The 22,546-nt window shown below is 44.7% G+C and overlaps 2 protein-coding genes across 2 annotated transcripts in view; both read right to left on the bottom strand.

Moving 5' to 3' along the window:
* Window positions 1–703: 703 nt before the first annotated feature.
* Window positions 704–21,679, bottom strand: LOC144009039 (F-box/LRR-repeat protein 7). The gene is made up of 4 exons (XM_077508502.1): window positions 21,537–21,679; window positions 13,447–13,536; window positions 4,647–5,246; window positions 704–4,066 (listed from the first exon to the last, which is right to left on the bottom strand). Exons 1-4 carry the CDS (start codon window positions 21,571–21,573, stop codon window positions 3,318–3,320), a joined length of 1,476 nt encoding a protein of 491 aa, XP_077364628.1. The 5' UTR covers window positions 21,574–21,679; the 3' UTR covers window positions 704–3,317.
* med1l (mediator complex subunit 1-like) overlaps window positions 20,919–22,546 on the bottom strand; it is a 32,225-nt gene continuing 30,597 nt past the window's right edge. Inside the window, exon 17 of the mRNA XM_077508501.1 lies at window positions 20,919–22,016. The gene's annotated coding sequence lies outside the window, so the exon portion shown is untranslated. The remainder of the gene's footprint in view (window positions 22,017–22,546) is intronic.

The raw sequence follows: 22,546 nt of genomic DNA, 5'->3' as shown, positions 1-22,546 counted from the left end.
GTGGAGTTTGCATGTTCTCCCCGTGCCCGTGTGGGTCTTCTCCGGGTACTCCGATCTCCTCCCACATTCCAAAGACATGCATGGCAGGTTAATTGGGCGCTCCGAATTGTCCCTAGGTGTGCGTGTGAGTGTGGATGGTTGTTCGTCTCTGTGTGCCCTGCGATTGGTTGGCAACCAGTCCAGGGTGTCCCCTGCCTACTGCCCAGAGCCAGCTGAGATAGGCGCCAGCAGCCCCCGCGACCCTTGTGAGGAATAAGCGGTCAAGAAAATGGATGGATGGATGGACAACAACAACAACAAGTGTAATTATATTTTAAAGCGGAAGTCAAGCCAGCTAACGAAAACAGTTGAGCCATGATTGGTCGTCACTTTCAGTCGACAGCAAGTGGCAAAATGGCCGCCGAGCTTAGGGCACATACAACAAACATATTTTTATAAATTTGCTTTCCCCTTTCAAATTAACACTAATTTCCACCAGAGTCTTATTTGCAAAGTGTGAATATCTTTGAAATATATTTATCTCACTTCTTCCTCAGCCACATGAAAGAAGGACCCGCCCTGGCATAAAATATATTGCGTACACAGCTCATGAAAAAGAAAGTTTTTGTCTTGTTCACTCTAAACGGGCCAAAAAAAAAAAAAAACTACTGACATAATGAGATTCTTTGAAGAGGACATGTCATTTATTATGAACTCAGGTGTTGGATGGGGGTGATACTGTTGCTGCTCACAATGGTGCAAACGGTTCTCAGACACTTGAAAAATATGGTCAAAGTGCGAATATTGGATGGACTACTGTGAAATAAAGTGCGTGCTTACCAAAGCATTCGTGGACTTTATTGGCATTAATTGCACGTTGATTGTCACATTGCCTCACGTTGTGATTGCATATGAATTGTACTGTAGAGGAGCACGTGTTGCATTATAAATAGTCCTGTTGCAAGCTGAAGATTGCTTATTCCAAGACACAATCATTTACAAAAGTTTTCTGTCACAAAAATGTGATGTTTTTGTACAAGGTGGCCAACATTTTTTCAATAAGTGCATAAATACTGTACATGTTGCAGCAATAAAACAGAATATGATCATAATTTGGCCCAATTAAAAGTTGTAACATCTCCAATCATTTAAGTGCTTCCAGCTCCAGATGATGGTTATATATTGACTTGAATTCACTTTAAACGGTCATGTCATGTATTTGAAGGTGAAAAAGTTCCACAAATAAATAATTCCCATGTCTTTTTGTGACTGTTGGAAAGATGAGAAACATTGTGTTACTAAAAATAACTTTAGGGAGGGACACCCTGCAGGCCCTTACAACACGACAAGAGTGGAAAAATGCAACTGTGCTCATGAAATAACGCACATGCACAAGTTGGACATCCGGGTAAGCAAATGGAGCTCACCTGGCGCCTTGAGATATAAGTGCCTTGAAATATGAGCCGTCACTTGGCTTGAGATGGGAGCATAAATGTGACATACCAATGTGTTTCTGACTCCACACCACTAGATGGCAATCTTGACAATATCCGCAGAATTGCTCCTTTGAGGTGGAATGGTCGGACAAACTCTGCAGCTGCAACCACTGACCATAACACCGTGGGTTAGCAATTAGAGAGAGACGGATAATTGGCCTGCAATTATCGGCAGCGATATTGGGCATTTTGACGGATATCGGTATCGGCTTTTTTTTTCAAATCTGCCGGCTGATATAAGGTCAATCTTAAAGCCATTTCAAACTAAGCTATTTATTTAGCTTTTCAGTGAACTTTATAAGAGATGCTACTGACACTGAGAACCTTCTGAAACATTTGTTTTTGTTTTTGTTTGACATTAAAACAAAGAAATGTGAACTTTTACGATTTTTAAGGTATTTTCAATTTTGGGCATTTTTTTTTTTTTTTTTTTTTTTTTTTTTACTGGAGAAAACTATAGAGAGGCTATAGCCTTTACTTGCTTATGTTGCCATTTAACTTTTTAAGACCTACTGATAACCTTGTGAGCTCACTGAACGTTTTGTTAGAAATTTAAAAGGATGTCAATTGTCTAAGATTAAAAAAAAATCTTCATTTTGAAAAGTCTGAAAAAATATTCAATAAACATGCTTTAAGAAATGACAACAGAGTCAAGATTGGCATTTTTGTATTTAAAAATAAAATGATGCCAATATTCACTTTTGACTGAAAAATGAATATCGGGTTCAAATTAGGGCTGCACAATATACCTGTATTGAAAAAATATCGATATCATGATATAGGCCCATGCAATGTGCATATCGCAGACATGCAATAAGTTTCATATGGAATTTTATGTTTTTATCTTGAATTTGTCCAGTCAGCCGCTAACTAAAATGTGCACCGCCATCCAATAGTTGAACATTATCGAGATGTAATTACAATTAATTAACTAAGAATATATTGAGTTTGCTTAGTTTGCTGCATGAAAAATGTCATTCTTTCATTAAATCATAAAAATGTCCCTTCCTGAGGTACATGTTAAATATCACAATAATATCGATATTGCTATATTCAGCAACTATATTGTATGATTTTCCAATATCGTGCAACCCTACTTCAAATATTGGTTATCGGCATCGATGACTAATAATTAGGGGTGTTAAAAAAAATAATCGATTCGGCAATATATTGTAATATTCCTGCTCGCAATTCTGAAATTGATTTGATATGTGGCCAAATCGATATTTAATTAAACACAATTTTTTTTTTTATGGAATTATTCAACAAATAGGCTTACTTAGGGTTAGGGTTCAAACCTTAAGCATGGAAGAATGTTATATTCATGAAACATAAAGCCTTTATATTTGATTTCAATGCTGTTCAAACATTAAACGGATTGCAACAGATTGTTTGGTAAATACAGTGGCTCACAGTTATAAGACTAATAAGACTGATAAGTTTCAGATAAATAAATAATACGTTTTCATACAAATCTTACAGTGTACATGCACAAGTTTATTGATTATTATTTTCTAAATTTGGTAGAAAAAAATTGCAATAATCGACTTATAGATTCAAATCGTGATTTATCGGAATCGAATCGTGACCTATGAATCGAATTGCCAGGCAATTCACACCCCTACGAGTAATAATTGCCGTTGGCCCTGAAAAAACCATATCAGTCTACCTCTACTAGCAATGTAGCTGAGCACACGCGTTTGTGCGACGTTCACCGACAAATTCATACTCGCAAATTGAGGCACAAAATGTCAGCGGGGTCACTTGTATCTCAAGGCGCCAATTGCAAGGGTGTCTATTCCATTGAACACATTCGGCGGAGGCGTGCTTTAGCCCCGTTTGTCAATAGAAGGCGGGGTTGGTGTGCTCGATGACGCAGCGGCGGCAGTGGCGCCGCACGAAGCGCAGGGCCTCGGGCGACACCTCGCACTCCTGCACGTTGAGCAGGCGCAGCTGTCGGCAGTTGGCGGCCAGCGCCCGCAGGCCCCGCCCCGTCACGCTCTCGCACGCCCTTAGGCTGACGCGGCGCAGGTCGGCGCAGCCCAGCGCCAGCTGCTCCAGCCCGCCGTCCGACACCAGCGGGCACTTGCCGGCGTCCAGCGACCTGAGCTTGGGACAGCCGCGCGCCAGGTGGCCCAGGCCGTGGTCCGTCAGGCCCTCGCAGCCGCGGGCGTTGAGGTAGCGCAGCTTGGGGCAGTAGCGCGCCACGTAGCGCACGCCCACGTCGGTCACGCGGGCGCAGTGCGCCACGCTCAGGTAGCGCAGGCAGCCCTCCAGGCGGGCCACCTCGCGCAGGCCGAAGTCGCCCAGCAGGCGGCAGTCGCTCAGGCTCAGCTCACGCACCGACGGGCAGTGCAGGGCCAGCTGGCGCAGCGCCTCGTCACTCAGGCGGGCGCAGCGCCGCAGGTAGAGGTGCGTGAGGCGCGGGCAGTGCGCGGCGATCACACGCAGGCCCTCATCCTCCAGGCTCGAGCAGTCGCTCAGGTCCAGGTAGCGGATGGAGATCCGCTGGCCGTGCGGCGGCGGCAGGGACGACGGCAGCTGCAGCGACGCCTCCTCCATCAGGCTGATGCACGTCACCTTGGAGCAGCCTGCAGTGGGCGCAAGTGAGATGCTGCTCAGTCTACGCTTTCGTTATCGCTTGCGCACAATCGCAATAAAACACAGGGCTGGCATAATGCTGCATTCGAGGATCGTTGGATATATCCGAGTTGGTTTTTCACAGTGTTTGCGTCGAAAGTCAACAACCAAAATGGCGGATGGTAATAAACCAATCTTTTCCACCAATCTCATCTCCGTCCTCAGAGGTGTGAAAAAGTCAGCCACTGTCCTCTTCTGCTGAGATGACTAATAGGATTTTCATTTTTATTTGAGAGAACTACTTCATGTGCAGTTAAAACAACCCATTTGTATTATTTCGCCGATACTGTTCAATGTTTTCCAATAAAATAAGATTGGAACACTGAAGGTACACGCTGCTTGTAAAGAAAAAAAATTGGGATCGGCAGGTCAGACTTTTTAAAAGATCGGTTATTGGTGATTGGCCGGAAAATTGTGAACGGTGTACCTGTAGAAAAATCTACAAACTAGCAGGACCGCAACATGTGAATATCATGGAGGGATGACGGTCAAGACAGACGTCGAGTATTGAACGTGTTGAATGTGGACTACCTGAGAGGTCCAGGTGCTCCAAGTTGGGACACCGCGACACCACCTCGAAGACGGCCTCGTTGGAGACGTTATAGCAGCCAGCCACCTCCAAGCGGCGCAGTTCGGGGCAGCACTGGGCCAGCGTGTGCAGCCCGCGATCAGTGAGACGCTTGCAGCCGCTCGCCACCACCGTCTCCAGCGTCAGGCACACGTTGGGCGTGTCCTGGCACAAGCGCTGGGTCAGCACGCGCAGGGCGCGGTCGGCGTGCAACAGCTCGCCGGCCAGCCGCACGCTGCGCCACAGCCGCGGGTCCCACGCCAGGTTGTACCAGCGCCGGCATACGCGGGCGCTGCGGCACAGTTGGTTGGTGGACAGGTGTGAGAAGATCTGCAGTAGGATGCCGTCGGGCAGGAGGTCGGTGGGCGAGTGGCCCTTGAAGGGCCGGCCGCGGCCGCCCGGCTGGGGGTGGACCACGGCCACCGTCTCGGAGGCGGCGGCCGACGAGGACGACGACGTGGAGTTGCTGTCATGGCCGTTGCTGGACAGCGCCGGAGACGAAAGGGACGACGACCTGAGGCCCGGGCTGGGCGTCCTCAGCGTCCTTGTGCTGGACTCCAAACCTGAATGAGACCGCAAAACACAAGTCAAGCAAGTCTTCCGCGTCACGTGTGGTTCCCATCGCTGGAAAGAAATTCCTGGCGTGTTCCTTGACCACCAAAGACAAAGCCCCTCCCCGCCCACAAAATGCAACAAGAAGTGCCCTCGGACATTTAGTGGTCGAGATGAGCTGAAGTGCATTCACAGTCATGGCAAAAGTTCTTCAAATCTTCCTTGTGATTTCTCGCTCAGGTATTTTCAGGATGCTGATATTCATTTCTTTAGTGAAGGGTATCTTCACTCCCGGCGGCACGGTGTTCGAGTGGTTAGCACGTCCGCCTCCCAGTTCTGAAGACTCGGGTTTGAGTCCAGGCTCCGGCCTTCCTGGGTGGAGTTTGCATGTTCTCCCCGTGCACGCGTGGGTCTTCCCCGGGTACTCCGGTCTCCTCCCACATTCCAAAGACATGCATGGCAGGTTAATAGGGCGCTCCGAATTGTCCCTAGGTGTGCTTGTGAGTGTGGATGGTTGTTCGTCTCTGTGTGCCCTGCGATTGGCTGGCAACCAGTCCAGGGTGTCCCCCGCCTACTGCCCAGAGCCAGCTGAGATAATCGCCAGCACCCCCCGCGACCCTTGTGAGGAATAAGCGGTCAAGAAAATGGATGGCTTGGATGGATCTTCACTCCCTCACCATGCAATTTTGCCCCAAAACAAAGGAGATAACTACACACGGCTGTGTGCTGCAGCAGAAGTCATAAGAAGACTGAGTCGCCTCACTCATTTCGACCTATTGTTGGCAAAACCCAAGTTTTTGGACATTGTTCCCGTCAAGCAGGATAAGAATGAATTTATATTACCTCATAGTTTCAATGCTCTGTTGGCATTTATAGTAAGTCAACAAACAAGTGGCGAGTTAGCTACCCGGAGCTGTAGTTAGCCTTTGGCTAAAAACAACAATGAAGAAAATTACCTAAGTGCAGACATAGTAGTTTCTGCTCATTTTGGAGGGATTCGACTTTGATTCAGCGCAAACATTTTTCGTAGTTGTGTGAGGGTTTACTGAACAGAATAAACCAGACACCTCCTTCCAGTCTATCGGGATAACGGCTATCTGTTTTACGCCCAATTCACAATGTCTGCGGAACGGTGCGTTTTCCGTATGGCGGCTGCACGGACTGCAATTCACACCGCGTAAGTGGCGTGTCCGGAAACGTGCAGCTGCCAGATCACAAGATGACGGGGGTTCACGCTGGAGAGTTGAGTTCACGTGATATAAGAGCCGTGTATATAAAGTCTTATTTGTAAACAATAGCCACACTTGCCTGTTGTCACATTGTTTTTTGGACGTTATTTCTGGGACTTCTACCCATAGGTCAGTACATTTTGTGTTTAAATAGTGTTACTTTGTCATGTTTCATTTATTCTGAGCTCATTTTTATGTCTTCAATGTCCGACTCATGTCACGCTATGTAGTTAGCTAGCTTGCTTCCCAAAAAAAAACTAGTTCGCAAACTGTTTTACTTTGAAATATACCGGATTTACCTTGATGCGAGATCCTCGACTTCCTGTCCAGCTCGTGTCACTTCTTCAGCTTCATGAAAATCTGCATGCGGCATCCGGAAACAATAGAACGCTTTGCGGAAAACTTTCCGCATCGCCGCATCCGTTCCGCAACGCAGACGCACCGCAGCTGGTGCGAATTGACACGCAGACAACAATGCTCTCTATTCTTGCGGCGTCCGTACAGCTGCCGTAAGGAAAACGCTTTTTTAGCCTTTGGCTAAGAACAACAATGGTGAACATGACCTTGACATAGTGGTTTCTGCTCATTTTGGAGGGATTCGACTTGTCGTGTGCAAAGTTTGATCCAGCGCAAACATTTTTCATAGTTGTTTAGTTAGGTTTAGTTAACGGAATAAACCGGACACCTTCTTCCAGTCGATCAGGGTAACGGCTATCTGTCTTACACAAGTAACCATTTTCTATAGATTTGATTTCTATCCACGCAATGCAACACCGGGAGCTGGATCGCTTTGTTTGTCCGTAGCATAACTCGCGTGCCGGCGCAGATATGACGTCTTGCGTCTTGATTGGTTGACTAGGTCACGTGGGCGTGGTTTACGCTCAGGTCATTTGCCATTTGGGCTATGAAGGAGATGATTGGAGACGCGAGCGAGCACCTTGCGACCGCCATGCCGTCTGTCAGCCGGGTTGTACGCCGCGTGTCAGCGTTGGCCTGACAAATGGACGCCACGCTGGCCCCGATGTGGATTTGTGTGTCCATATTGTCAGCGGGACGGCGACAGATGGCTTTTCCAGACCCGGACTGCATCTCCGAGTCTGATGACATCCGCAGACTCTTGTGGAACAACACACCTGATTGGATCGAGGCTACCGTTTCAAACATCTCGCATGAGCCTGAAATCTCACGTCCAAATGTGCTCGGGTCACTTTCAAACACGGTCCTGGAAAATCGGCAAATGGGAGACTCTCATATGAAGTTCTTTGGATTTTCAGGTCCGTGGCTACATATTGCATGTCAATGAAACCAAGCCCAAAAAGGATGAACGCAAGTTTGCACTGCAACACTTTTTCGTCTCCATAACAACTCCTGATGAAGAACATGTGATGTGACCGAGAGGACGTTGACTTCATTCATGAATAAACGGGATGGAATCCACGCGTGCGACAAAAAAAACAAACTGACGTGTTTGCGCACATGCTGGAGCGCTCAACAGCCCGCAGGAAATCAGAGGAGAACGAGTCAAACATCTGCTCTTTACCTTTGGATGCGGCAGCGGCAGCTGGAATGAAAATGGCCGCTCGCATGCATTTGCAATGCGCGTGCAGCCACAGCAAAGCATGCTTGGGCTGAAATCATTTGCCACTAATACCCAAATGGGATCCACAGCAGCGAGGGGCAGCAGGATCCAATTAGCATCAAACATCTGGATGGGGCTTTGATACGCGGGGTCTCGTCTGGTGTTAGTCAATCAATCAATCAATCAATCAATCAGGGTGATCAGTGAAGAAGAGCAGCTGCAAATTTGGATTTGAACCCTTAAAGTCCTCATCATTTTCCAGAGTCATCATTTTCATAATTGTTGAAATAAAATTATAAACTACAGATCTTATCAAAATGTATTAATAGCCTGTCCCACATTCCTCAATGGATTTTTGTTTTTTTTGTTTTTTTTTTAATTCCGTGAAATTGTCACAGACAAGCTTCTGTGGGAGACTCCGCTAATTTGGTGGGAATCCGCTCTTGATTGTTTCCAGTTTCAAACTCCCCCATCAACACTGCCCACAAGAATACATGCTACATAAAGGCAGCTCTGGAAAAAGCAAAACATTCCATGCCAACAAATTTGCATTGAAGTGGAAAGGAACTTGAACTCTTAGTTTTTTTGTTTTTGTTTTTGTTTTTTTGTTGTTTTTTTGAATCAGGTCACACAGTATTTGATGATGGTGACGAAAGCGCAACATTCAGACACGATTTTGAAGTCCTCTCATTTGTTGAAATGTTTTATTTTGCAATGGCTTCTTCATGTTTTTCCAGTGGAAGGAAAATGGTGAGAATTGAAAGATTCAAACTGTCTCGAGGGAGTTTGGAACTGTCCAGGTGTTTGAACCGGTACATTTGCACAGCTTCCTTCAGAAACTTTGAACTGTCACGTTAACGGAATCAAACAAAAGAGTCCTTGTCAAGTAGACTCTGTCAAATCTCAAATCAATGTTTGTACCTTGTAACACCTGAAGAAAAGATGTTGAAATAGTTTCTATTTTTTTTGGATCACTTTAAAGAAGCACCGGGTTTTGATGGAATTGCTTGTGGCGGTTATAAAAGAAGTAAGAGGAAAAGGAAGGAAGATAAATTGGCAGCAGTGTCTGCAGACTTTAGCAGAGCTATGGAGGCAAGTGCGCGGGCAGGCGGCTACAAACTCAAACTGCAGGGATCCTTTTCAGGCCCGTCCAGCCCAGTGGAGTAGACAGAGCCGCTTTCAAGACCTCCGCCAAGTGCAAAAGCGCCAGGTGGGAAGTTTTCTCTCCAATAACTGGAGGGGTCATGCCTCGACCAACTAAGAAACCATTTCACTTTGCTGGAGATCCAGCAGGATTTTTTTGACAAATGGGATACGCAATCGACGCAGACACGGCTTATCTTGCCTCAGGTGTTTACCGCTTTGTGATGAGAATTATCACCACCGACAGGACTTGGGAGGAAAACACCTGACTGACAATGACTTCCAGCGGTGAACCGGTGACATGCACGGTCTTGACAAGGGTCAAGGTGGCGCTCTTTTTGCTTTACTTGTGCTTTTCTTGTCATCTTTTATGACCGCAATACAAACACGGTCTTAGAGCATAAGAGCTAGAAAGCAAAACACACAAAACCACCATACAACTTGACTTGGAACATTTAGCTCCATAGACTTAAGGCATCATAAATGACACTCAAAAACCTAATCACAAATATAAATCTTAAATACACTATTCTTTATCACTTTCAACTGGGCTAAGTATCTTACCTTTCTAACCTTTTGCATTTGCACGTCTGGGGAGCCTTCACTTCTGTGTACAAAAATGTACTTTCTGTTTCTGCACATTCAAAAATAAAACTTCCGTTCCAATAGGAGGTGAGAAGGGAAAAAAAGGTTCACGATTATAACAAATTGATCAGGTTAAACTGTTGTCCTGTACAGGGCGTGTTAGATGGATCTCATGATATTCAATTAGTCATTTTCACCCCAAGTGTGAAAACGTCACGTTTTGTGAAAGACGAGCAAAACGCACATTTCGCGAAGCCGGTGAAAGAAAACACCAAGGAGAAGAAGGCCTGCCTTGGTTTTTCATTGAATACGTGGAAGTAGAAGTTAGTATGCAGTGTGGCGGCTGTGCTATCGCTCCAGGAAGCGCTTACGTCACAGCACAAGTCGGAGGACAATAGGCGCCGCTGTGGCTGTAAGAATGCCGGCACTCGGACAGGAAACAGACTGCTCTGCTCCGTGCGCCTCCCGTGGCCGACCTTCATCTGGACCACAACAATTCTCACACTCGTTCAACCTCAAAGATTAGGCCTGAAGAAAAAGTGCTTTGTCACCTCAAAAAAAGATCTCAAAAGGTCCAGTGTCACTGTTGCCACGTCCCGCAACTTTCCATGTTGGATGCGTCCAACCTCTGCTCTAGCAAATGACCGCGCTTGCAAAAACATGCCCTGTCCTGATGGCCTGTTGACACGGATCTTCACGAAAAGTCTCTTCTTGAGTGTGTGATGTCACCGCTCGTGCCCTCGCTAGGAAATCATGCTGGTGCCGTATTTGCTCAGCGAGACAGACAAATGGCACCAGAGACATAACCTCTTCGGCGGAGGTAATGACATGCTAGCACTTTGCTCCCGGCACCACTGCGCCTAATTACAACCCCGCGGTGGTTCTGGCGGGGCTGTAAAAAGATTTGATATGCATTCAACTCGTAAACATTTGTTTGGGGAAATGTGTGTTAAGCTAATTACAAGATGAAGCTTCTGTCGTGTCGTCAAGCCAGGGCTGTCAATCAAAGATTGGGGCAAAAACTACCCTGACAACTAGGACAAATGTCTCCTGGTTTGTCCTGAACACATGCTATGTAGTTGGTTGGTGGGGGCGAAGAGTCCATAGCAGCCAAAACGACACAGGTGCTCCCTCCACAGGCCAAATCTTCCAAGAGGCCTGCGAGAATTGCAGCATGAGAGGCGTCTTTCCCAGCTTCCGTCCGTCAGAGAGCCCTCTGAAAAATGAAACTACAAAACAACCTCTTGCTCCTCCTCCACCTCTTCCTTCACTAAAACAACTTGGTTTTCCTTCCTCTCTCTTCTGTGCTCTGACTTCCCAAATGGCAGCGAGGACAGCTGATGGGAGAAAATCTTGAGGGAAAATAACTTTGGCTTTCATTTGCTCTCTGCGTTCTCTGGACGCAGACTTTCCAACAACATTTTAGAAGCTAATTCTCGGAATGATGGGCATTATTATGTGGCTTGAAATTGAGAGTCGACAGCACCATTCCTTCTAATCCTTCATTGGTAACCAAAATTCACATTGACTGTGCAGTCGATCCCCGTTCATTGTGCATTCCAGAACCACTCGTTATTTGTGAAAATCACACAGACAATGTGAAAATGTTTTCGAATGTAAATAGTTTGACACCTTCCATGTGCTTGAACCACATTTGAAAATGGGAAAACTCTTTAGTGCCTGTTGTCATTCCCTCCCTGTCAAATGAACTGGGTCATGACTGCATTACCCGGTGCCAAATCAAATCAGGACAAAACACAAGCACATCATGTGAAAGTGGTACCAAAATGAGTATCATGGTAGAGCAGTAATATTGTGGGTGCATAATTAATATCCAAAAGTCATGTTACTCTACTAGCAGTTGGACGACTGCCAATACTATGATGAATAATTATGGTGATAAATAAAGTCGAGAGTTTGACTAAAACTCTACAGGTTCAAGCAGGTACTCGTCACCTGGCAATGGTCGTCCTTCTATAACAGCCACATGCCACGCAATATGCAATGTGCGTTAAGTTCCACTCCACCAAGATATTTGTCATGCTCAGAAGCTCAGTCAACATGAAGGGATGTGCAGACTTGAGATGAAACCATGAAAAGTTGCATTTTCAACATATTTGGACCATAACGCCTTCCATCCACAGATTTTTTTTTTTTCCCCCAGTACAGGCGACTCAGCCCAATGCCATCAGATACGGTGAACACCCATTTATCACAGAGGATATGTTCCAGACCCACACATGAAACCATACACCAATATGTACTGTGTATCGCATGATCTGCTGGGAGTTCTGCCATAATGAAGAAAAGCAAGTCAACATTCGGTTCCTTTCCCATTCTTTGAGACCCTTTCCGCGGTGCAAAGACAAGATACCAAATGGTACTGCTTAGGGTGGGAACATACCTGAACCTTTTCTGGACATAGAAAGGGAAAAACCCGTTACCTTGGAGCCTCATAAAAATCTTCGTTGGGTACATTAGCGCTGATTGTACCAACCGACGTGAACTCCAACACCATAAACAAACAACTTGCCATGAAGTAAAGGTGACAGCTAAATCCACAAGGTAGAAGAGCTGAAAACTGTGTGTGTGGCGAGGAAAGGGCCCAGACGGCTTCCTGATGAGTTTTTTTAGTGGACCACAGGACTGGGTGGGCGATGACTGTGTAATCTGCATGTGTGCGTGCATGTGGAACACTACATGTATGTGTGTATGTTCTGAACAAGGAGGGGGAGTGAGGGGGTGCTGGACTGCGGCGGCGGTGGTTGCAAACCATGTCATTACTGCTACTTAGCGTGGAGAACGAAATAACACTTTCAGTCATAACTCAGGGGCTCCTGAATCCTTCGCTAAATGTTGACGGACCAGAATCTCCCCATGGACACATCCACAAGTAGAGTCAAACCCTGTTTATGTTCCACAAAAACCCCTGATCGGTGAAAATCAGCAAAAATACTGCATCTTTGTAAGGTGACCATTTGGTCCTGTGGGTTACCCATGTTGTCCATGGGGGACATCTTGTACCCATGAGTGACCCCTGATTTAACCATTAATGAACACATCATGTATATGGCAGAGCTGTTTGTGGGATATGCTAAAATCACATATAACCAATGGAGAACAAAAAAAAAAGTATCAAAAGAAGGAAACACGTTTTAAGAGACTTTTTAGCCACTGAATAGACCCCAGACTTTGACTTTACTGCTCCACTTTGGTGGTGATGATCAGTGATTTTGATCAGGACAACGAAGGCACTTCTTTGTGATATGATTGATTGACCGATGGAGGACAGGCTGCAAATGGCTCCCGGGGCCGTAGGTTGAACACAACCATGATTTCGAGTATTCAATGAATCTTAACCAGCATGTTTTTGGAATGTGGAAGGAAGTTGGAGTGATAACCCTGAGAAAAGCAGCAGTGACCATTCAGTGTCTGTGATATTGACCTTTTGTTCCCTTTTGAATCTACTGAGTCTTCCTCCTGAAGGCCGACTTGTAACAAATTCCTGTGAATTTGAGTTTGAATGAGGGTCATCCCAGGAACATCCAAGTTCCTCTCCAAAAATAGGCAGCGCGAAATGTGGATGAGGAGTGAAGAGGGCCGGTGGGAGGAGACAAAAATAAGAAGCAGAAGAAGAGAGGGGAGTGGGGGTTTAATGAGCACCAGATGCTTTACCTTCGCTGGGAGTCGCATTCTTGGGAGCTTTGGTGGGCGTGTGATCGGTGCTGGAACTTATGTCAGACGAGATGCTGGAGCTCCCTTTGCCTGCAGAGGAAGCAGAGCACAGTGACAGCTTGAGGATGACAAAGTCCTTTCGGCTCGCGTCGTCTTTTATCGCTTTGGTGACACCTATGTCGCGGCGGCTTGGCGGCCGTTTTGATACTTGGAAGCAGAAACAAACGCTTAAATGCCTTTCGGACATCCTCACCAGCAATCAATCTGTTTGCAAAACGAAGATTGTGGTACATTTGACACTGCGCTCGTCTGCCAAATGCAAGTGCTTCACATCATGGCCTTTGGAATTTACAGCTCGGAGCTTGTAGTGGTGGGAATGACTTTGTTACTGCCCTTAAAGTCCCTGTCAAGTGCAAATCTATGTCGAAATGTACCCCCTTCCGCACTATAAGGCGCACCTAAAAGCCTTCAATTTTTTCAAAATCTGACCATGCGCCTTATATATGGATCAATATTGAGCCGTAACAGGTCTCGCTGTCAAGATGCTATCGGTGACCCTGCACGATCGGTGACGCGCATGCGCAGAAGATCCCGCCATCTTGGATCGCTATAGCTAATACTAATACTTTACCTCAGAGAAAATAATAAAACAGCTGTTTATTCATTTTGGGAGTGAATGAAGTTGTCAGAAAGCTGGTTTGTAATCTATTAATAAAGTTTTGTTGACATTCCCTTTAGCACAGCACCATCTAATGGATGCATAATGTAACCCCAGCCTCTACTGTAGCGGCTTATATATGGAAAAAGTTTTAAAATGTCATTCATTGAAGGTGCGTCTTATAATGAGGTGCGCCTTATATGTGGAAAAAATTTTAAAATATGCCATTCATTGAATGTGCGCCTTATAATGCGTTGCGTCTTATAGTGCGGAAAATACGGTACACTAGACCCCTGTGGCCTCATGCTGACCTTACTTTGGTTCTTCACAAGCTTTTCTGAAACTTAAAAAAACTACAACAGTCTGTTCCATGTTTCCCAACAACTGGCCCTTAGACTAGCAAATGCAAAGGGCAGGCCAAGTCAAGTTAAGTCACACTACCTGAGGAACGGACGCGGAGCCTTTTCCGTACGGCATCCGCACGGATTGCAATTCACATCGCGTGTGTTGCGTGTCCGGAAATGTGCAGCCGCCAGACCACAAGATGATGGGGGTTCACGCTGGGGAGTTGAGTTGATAACAATTGTGTATATAGAGACTCCTATTTGTAAACAATCGTCACACTTGTCTGTTACATCGATATGCTTTTTGGACCGTGGCTCTTCTACCATGGGTAAGTATGTTTTGTGTTTAAATAGTGTTATTTTGTCATGTTTAATATATTCTGACCTCGTTTTTTTGTCTCTTAAATGTCTCGACGACTCGGTCATGCTATGTTAGCTAGCTTCCCTTCCCCAAAAAATGAGTTCGCAAACGGTTTTATTTTTGAAGTATACCCGATTTACCTTGATTCAGACTTCCTGTCCGGCTCGTGTCATTTCTTCAGCTTCATGAAAATCCGCATGCGGAATCCGGAAAACAATAGAACGCTAGCGGAAACCTTCCGCATCACCGCATCCGTTCCGAACCGCACTGCAACTGGTGTGAATTGACACGCAGACTTGAATGCGTTGTATTCTTGCGGCATCCGTACGGATGCCATGCGGAAAACGCACCAAGTCCGTTCCGTAGTCAGTGTGAATTGGGCGTTATGTTCGACAGGTACGTTTGCAAATATGAAATCTTCAAAGTTATAGTAGCACTGCATTTCAAATACATCACCCACACGACAAATGTGGTTGTTGTGGCTTATGTCTGCTTGTTTACAGTGCTAATGCTAGCTTAGTGTTGCTAGCATGGCTAAAGCTGGATATGTACCGTCTGTGACTATCAAGACTACGCACTTTCATAATCACATGCTTTTTGGTCAGATCTTCCTCGCAGTTTTTCAACTGCAAACTCTACTTTTGTATATTTTTCACTTATTGAGTGGGAAATCAATCTTTTTTTTTTTTTCTTTTTTTTTAATACAAGTGTCTGTGCTTGTACTTGTTTTGCCACCACTTTTGAGCTAAGCTTGTAAAGTGAAGATTTAGGTGGAGCTCTTCAATGGCATGGACAAGAAGACTTGTCCACCACGGTGACTGTCTGTCTGTCTGTCTGTTGGCTTGTTGTTTATGGCGCTTTCATTCCTCTGGCGGGAACATAAATGCAGCCCTGTGGCTTTCCTGACACGGAGTGCGCGCCTCTCAACCCGGCACGGCAGGCCGGAGAGATTCGTCCCACGACTGAGCCCTGAAGCAAAGCAAAGCAAACCCAGCAAGCGACTTGCTTTCATATGCAAATGTGGCCTTCTCTTGACGGGACCAAGTCAGGTAAATTAATTGGTTGACAGAAGTCAAATTTGACAGCAATCAAAACTAAAGGAACTGTGGTAGTTTACGTAGTTTGCGTTATTGACTGTCAAAAATGTTTGCTTATGAGCTCAAGAAGACAAAAAGGTGTTGACATGATGAACTGCATCTGTCGGTGACATCACTGAGCAAGGAACATCTGCTACGCCGACTTTTTTTTTTTGTCACATCCAAGCACAAATGATGCAACGAGAAAACTTTTATTTATTTTTTTTAATTTTTTTTAATCTTTCTAATATTTGGCCCTGTATGACTTTTCTCCGGCCTGCTGGGAGCTTGCGGCTTTGCCGATTGGTGACAGACCGATTGTTGCGTGTGTCCTTCGTTGAAAGGAGGAGGCTGGTTTGGAGAAAGGTTGCGGTATCTCACAAATATCGGTCGGAACACGGTGTGGCAGTGCTGTTATTTTTCAACATCATGACTTCCAATCTTTTGCTCCGCCGCTATTGACTTTAGGACGGGATCACGATGGAATGTTATTTATCCAAACATTTGGGCCGGGTGGACAGGAATAACGCGGGTGGACGTTTTGGGGGAGTAAATGATAACGCGGAGAGGTGAGGCTGACACATTTCAAGTTGTGAGATTGTATCGCTCTTCTGGAATGGGAGTGTGAGGAGATTGGACTTATCACAACATCCAAAACAAAAAAAAACAAAAAGTTTCAAGTGGCTCCCTCGATTTGGGCTGCATTCCATTTAGGTGAGGCACTTTCACTCTGTTTATCTGCAAGATGGAGAAAGTTCTCTTGTATCAACACACGGAGGACAAAATGGCGACGCGGCCCAAACAGGCTTATTTTCGATTTGGAAGTTTTAATTTTAGTTCGATCTGAGTATTTTATTTTATTTTAAGTGAGTGTTTTGATTAGTTTCCTCGGTTGTTCTGTTAGTTTTTATTAGTTTTAGTTTTAGAGCGACGTCATCTTTTTGTGCTCTTCTATTGGCTGCTGCTCGATGACGTCACTTGTGTGTGACACACTTTCAAATGTCCTTATTCCGGTTCATATCAAAATAAATGGACTTCAAATCACATTAAAAATCATCCCCAAAGGCTCATGCATTCAATTCATTACCAAAGACTAAAATGAAGGACATTGTTGCTATCATTATAAGTTGGATTTAGTTTTGTAAACATAAATTTTATATTGTTACCGAAATGGTTTTTTGAATTTGAGTTGAAAGTTTTTTTTCATGATTTTCCGTTAAATAAAATAAGCTTGCTTTGCCTCCCATTTGGAGAACTTTTCATTTCCTGAAAGTGATCTGACATGAGGCGGTGTGTAAAAAGTCGTGTGCGTTGAATGGAGACGTGAATCCGCATCTGCCAGTCGTGCACACGTGCAAAAACATTTGGAGAGCGACAGCTGCTTGCCTGCCTGTCGTTTGCAGGGATGAAGGGATTCAAATCCTCTGCTGGTTTTTTCGCATGTGGCGTCCGTTCAAACCACAAAAATGTCAGGAATCGTCTCTTATCAAGATGGAAAGGAGTCGCTGGCGACCTTTGAACCCGCATTCGCAGTGTTCAAGAATCAGTTGCTTCAACTCATTTCTGTTAGCCTGTTGAAGGAATTTCACATGATATGCTAGGATTAAGCTAATTGACTTGATTGTTGATTAATTGAAGCAATGTAGAATTCTATTCTGTTCGATGTTCGACTGTACTTGCTTGAAGCGAGTATGCTTCCAGTCTTTTCCTTTCCTCAAAGTCATGTGATACAAAAATTTCCCAGAATGTGAACAGACCCTAACCAAGTCATCAAAATCGACCATAAGGCATAAAAGAATATTGTGCAGTAAATGGCTACGCGCTCTCCCATTGTTTTGGTGACAAATGTGGCACTTTCATTTTTCAATGGCAGATTAAAGTGCAGTCAAAAATTGATTCGTGCTGTCACTATCCAATCTTTTTTAATCGATTAGTCTATAGATTATTCAATCGATTAATAGGCGAATGGGATCCATTTGAATGTTGCATTAAAGTACGTTACAAAAGCATTTTTTTCCCTGATTACTGTGTATTTGGGGTGTGAATTAGGGCTGCACGATATTGGAAAATCATGCGATATGCGATATAGTTGCTGAATATAGCGATATCGATATTATTGCAATTTTTAACATGAACCTAAAGAAATGACATTTTTATGATCTAATGAAAGAATGACATTTATTCATGCAGCAAAATAAGCACACTGAAAAACTTCTTAATTAATTGTAATTACCTCTCAATAATGTTCAACTATTGGATGGTGGTGCACATTTGATTTAGTGGCTGACTGGTCAAATTCAGATAGAAGAATCAAATTCCATATGAAACTTATTGCATGTCTTTGTGATATGCATATTGCATGGGCCAATATCATGATATCGATATTTTTTTCGATATATTGTGCAGCCCTAGTGTGAATTGACTAGTATCTGGCGATTGGATCAGTATCACGATTTATAGTTCACGATTTGATACCGATTAATCTCAATATAAAACTATATGTCGATTATTGCAATTTTTTTCTTTTTACTCAAATTTAGAAAATACTAATCAATAAGCTTGTACATGTACTGTGTAAGATTTGTATGAAGATGTACTTTAGGCTTATAACCGCCGTGAGCTACTGTATTAAACAGGTTGTTTCTGTCATGACTCGAGTCATGAAGCAGTGATGTTTGGGTCTTGTCTCGAGTCATGAAGGAGTTGCAACTAATTTTAGGCTATGTGATGTTATATTATGTGGTGTAAAGAATCTTAAATGTTATGTGATGTTATGTGATGTCAAGAATCTTTGGTCGCGTTGCTGGGTCAACAGCCAATCAGAGAATTCCAAGTCATACTATGTCTAGCCACAACCAATGAGATTGATTGACTGTCAATATAAGTGTCTGAGAAATGTGTGTGGTTGCCGGATTATTACTTGCTGTACTCTGTGCTTCTCTGCAGCTCAAGGAGCTCGTGATTCTCGATGCATTCTGGTTGTGTTTTGTTTAGTCAAGTTCTGTGAATAAATAGTAAAAAGCTTATTTGTGTCTGCGCTTTGGAATCCACCCTCTCAGCACACAACAGTTTCATGCTTGAACAGCATTGAAATAAAATGTGATTATTGTAACATTTTTCCATGCTTAACGTGTGAACCCTAACCCCGGGTTTACCCCGGGTTTTCACCGGATGCGGTTGCGGTGCGGTCCGGCGACGCAAGCAATTAGATTCCATTCATTCGAATGGTGCAGTTTACACCGCTTGCGGGTGCGTTGCGTGTCGACTGCGGAAGGCCTGCGGCGTGCCGCAAGCCTTCCGCAAGGATAGACCTATTTTCTATTTTTGCCGGACGCCGCAGCGGTAGGCCTCCGGCAAATGGCAAGCTAGCACAAAACACATCGAGCGGGACAGGAAGACCGAGGCAGTTTCAAAATAAATTTCCCGTTACCTTTCAGAATAAAACACTCGCCAGCTCCTATTTCGCAAGTTTTTCAGCAAAACGTGACGTGGGCATCGCCGGGCCATGTGCTCATTCGCGGTTTAGACACCAGCGAACATGGACGAGGAGAGGTTTATATTGGAGGTGGAAAACCACAAAATAATATATGACACGGCACATCCTTTTTATAAGGACTGTAATGTATTGTGAGTTTGATGTTCGCGATTGCTTGTTGTGCCCGTCTCGCTTGCCGTACTGAGCGGCAGCCGGACGCGGAAGACAGAAATAAAGAGTGGACCCGCACTGACCCGACTCTCGTTATTAATATACTTTACAAGGACAACCAAAAAAAGGATGCTGCATGGAATCTCATAGCAGAAGAAGAAGAAAAGGTTAAATCAAAAGAAGTCCACCTCTCTTTCTGCTTCTCTGTTGAGCACAGACTTTCTGTATGTTTGTCGGACGGAGCTGCCGGACCGCAGCTGTGCGGAGCCGGTGTGGATTGACAAAAAAAATTGACCCGTCCGGAGCACGCATTCAAGACGCACCGCACCGCAACCGCACCGCAACCGCATCCGGTGAAAATCCGGGGCAGGGTTTTCACTGGATGCGGTTGCGGTGCGGTTGCGGTGCGGTGCGTCTTGACTGCGTGCTCCGGACGGGTCAATTTTTTTTGTCAATCCACACCGGCTCCGCACAGCTGCGGTCCGGCAGCTCCGTCGCCGCCCACTTCTCAACGTGTCTCGCGGGACCGTGCGCGCGCGATCATGTGGCATTTCACAACGAGAGGTGGACTTCTTTTGATTTAACTTTTTCTTCTTCTTCTGCTATGAGATTCCATGCAGCATCCTTTTTTTGGTTGTCCTTGTAAAGTATATTAATAACGAGAGTCGGGTCAGTGCGGGTCCACTCTTTATTTCTGTCTTCCCCGTCCGGCTGCCGCTCAGTACGGCAAGCGAGACGGGCACAACAAGCAATCGCGAACATCAAACTCACAATACATTACAGTCCTTATAAAAAGGATGTGCCGTGTCATATATTATTTTGTGGTTTTCCACCTCCAATATAAACCTCTCCTCGTCCATGTTCGCTGGTGTCTAAACCGTGAATGAGCACATGGCCCGGCGACGCCCACGTCACGTTTTGCTGAAAAACTTGCGAAATAGGAGCTGGCGAGTGTTTTATTCTGAAAGGTAACCGGAAATTTATTTTGAAACTGCCTCGGTCTTCCTGTCCCGCTCGATGTGTTTTGTGCTAGCTTGCCATTTGCCGGAGGCCTACCGCTGCGGCGTCCGGCAAAAATAGAAAATAGGTCTATCCTTGCGGAAGGCTTGCGGCACGCCGCAGGCCTTCCGCAGTCGACATGCAACGCACCCGCAAGCGGTGTAAACTGCACCATTCGAATGAATGGAATCTAATTGCTTGCGTCGCCGGACCGCACCGCAACCGCACCGCAACCGCATCCGGTGAAAACCCGGGGTTAGACGTCTTGTTGAATATTTCCATCAAAAATTGATGTTTAAACCGATTTGGCCGCATATTGAATCAATACGAGAATTGTGCGCTGTAATATCACGATATATTAGCAAATCAATTTTTTTCAACACCCCTACTGTTTATTAACCAGCGATTGTTTATTTTGTACTTCATATCTGTATAGTGATTAAAAAAAAGGGGGGAGATTGATGTTGTACTATGATACCGCTGGTCCGCTCATCGTTTTCCAAAGTAAAAACAGATGTTTGCAAATGTCTTAAAGTTAAACTTTCATGAAAGGACTACACAAATGAGTCAACAATTACTGGATTTGGACAATTTTACATGGAAAAAAATGGCTCCAAATAATTACTCGATGATTCACATAGTTGTCGATTAATTTGATAATCGAGTACTTAAATGTGACAGCTCTAAATGGATTGTGTGGCTCAAGGGTTCCATCTCCTTTTCACCTGTTGGATGATTATCATATCATAGCACGTCCTCCAAAGTCTGGCTGTCAATGCATTTTCGTTGACATTCAAGTAGCAAAATAGCACAGTTGAGTTGTACTTGGTAGCTAAATGGGCTTTTTTTTTTCTTCTTTTTTTCTTTGCTTTGGAGTGACTTTCCAACAATGAAAGATGTTGTCATGTGGCGCCTATGCCTGCTTTCTTGCTCCAACTGCAATTTTAGTCATTTCAGGCACACGCAGCCAAAAAATAAAATAAGTATTCTTCAAGAAAGCACTCACCCTCGCTTCCATACAGTTTTCCGTTGTTGGCACCCATTTGAAACGACACATACTCGAGCAGCAAAAAAAGACGAGCGGAGAGATTGAAAAAGTCCAAAATAGTTAATCCAGATGTGGACGCCTCGCCTTCAGCCTCTTCTCCTTCTTCTTCTTCTCCTTCCAGCGGTGCTCGGCGCGACGTCTACATCCTCCCTCACTCAAACTCCCTTTCCCCTTTGTCTGCGCATGCGCGCAACAAGTCTCCATTGCAGAATAGTGGAGAGAAAGAAAGCTCACAGTAAAAAAAAAAAAAAAAAAAAGTCGTGGAAGTGTCCTAAATGGCAAGCAGCTGTTGTCGTCCTGCCCCCGCCTCGATCATAACGTGCATGGCCGTCGTGCACGCGCGCGAGGTTCGACTCCGCGGCGTGCGTGCGCGAGCCTGGCTTCCTCCGGATTTAAAGGGACCGCATGCAGCACCGCCAAAACCGCCAAAGTGCAAGTCTGCAAACAATGGCCGAACATCGTAATTAGAAGGACTGCGGCCACACACTGCTCATTTCAATAAAAAAAAAAAAAAAAGAAAACAAAAAAGAAGTACATAGAAATAGACAGACGTCAAATGTGACTTGAGTTGTGAAATCCTGCAGGTGGCACTGTAAGTGCGAGGAGGGGAAATTTCTTCACAATTCGGAAATATGTTTAAACAAACTTGGACATTTCTTCACAAGGTGTAACAAGTACTTTTGGGTGGCAAAACTCGAATAAATAAACCTTTACAGCCACGTCATTTGACCAAGAGGACAAAAAAAAAAAGAAACATTGAAAAGATGTTTATCCTTGGTGGTTTGATAGGACGGTGTATTAGGGCCGCGTGTATATATATATATATATATATATATATATATATATGTATATATATATAATTTTTTTAAGAGGGCGGGGCAATATTCCGAGAAAAAAAAAAATCATAAATTTGTGACTTTAAAGAGATACTTCACTTGTTTTGCCCATTATAGCAATAAAAAGTTAAT

The sequence above is a fragment of the Festucalex cinctus genome, chromosome 20, assembly GCF_051991245.1.
Source record: "Festucalex cinctus isolate MCC-2025b chromosome 20, RoL_Fcin_1.0, whole genome shotgun sequence".
Taxonomy (NCBI): Eukaryota; Metazoa; Chordata; class Actinopteri; order Syngnathiformes; family Syngnathidae; genus Festucalex; species Festucalex cinctus.
This window is presented reverse-complemented; position numbering and strand designations above follow the sequence as displayed.

Coding starts and splice junctions, on each gene's coding strand:
- LOC144009039 (XM_077508502.1), bottom strand. CDS start 21,573: ATGGGTGCCAACAACGGAAAACTGTATGGAAGCGAGG. Junction 5,247..13,446: donor GAATGCGACTCCCAGCGAAG/GTAAAGCATCTG, acceptor GGTCTCATTCAG/GTTTGGAGTCCAGCACAAGG. Junction 4,067..4,646: donor GGAGCACCTGGACCTCTCAG/GTAGTCCACATT, acceptor CGCCCACTGCAG/GCTGCTCCAAGGTGACGTGC.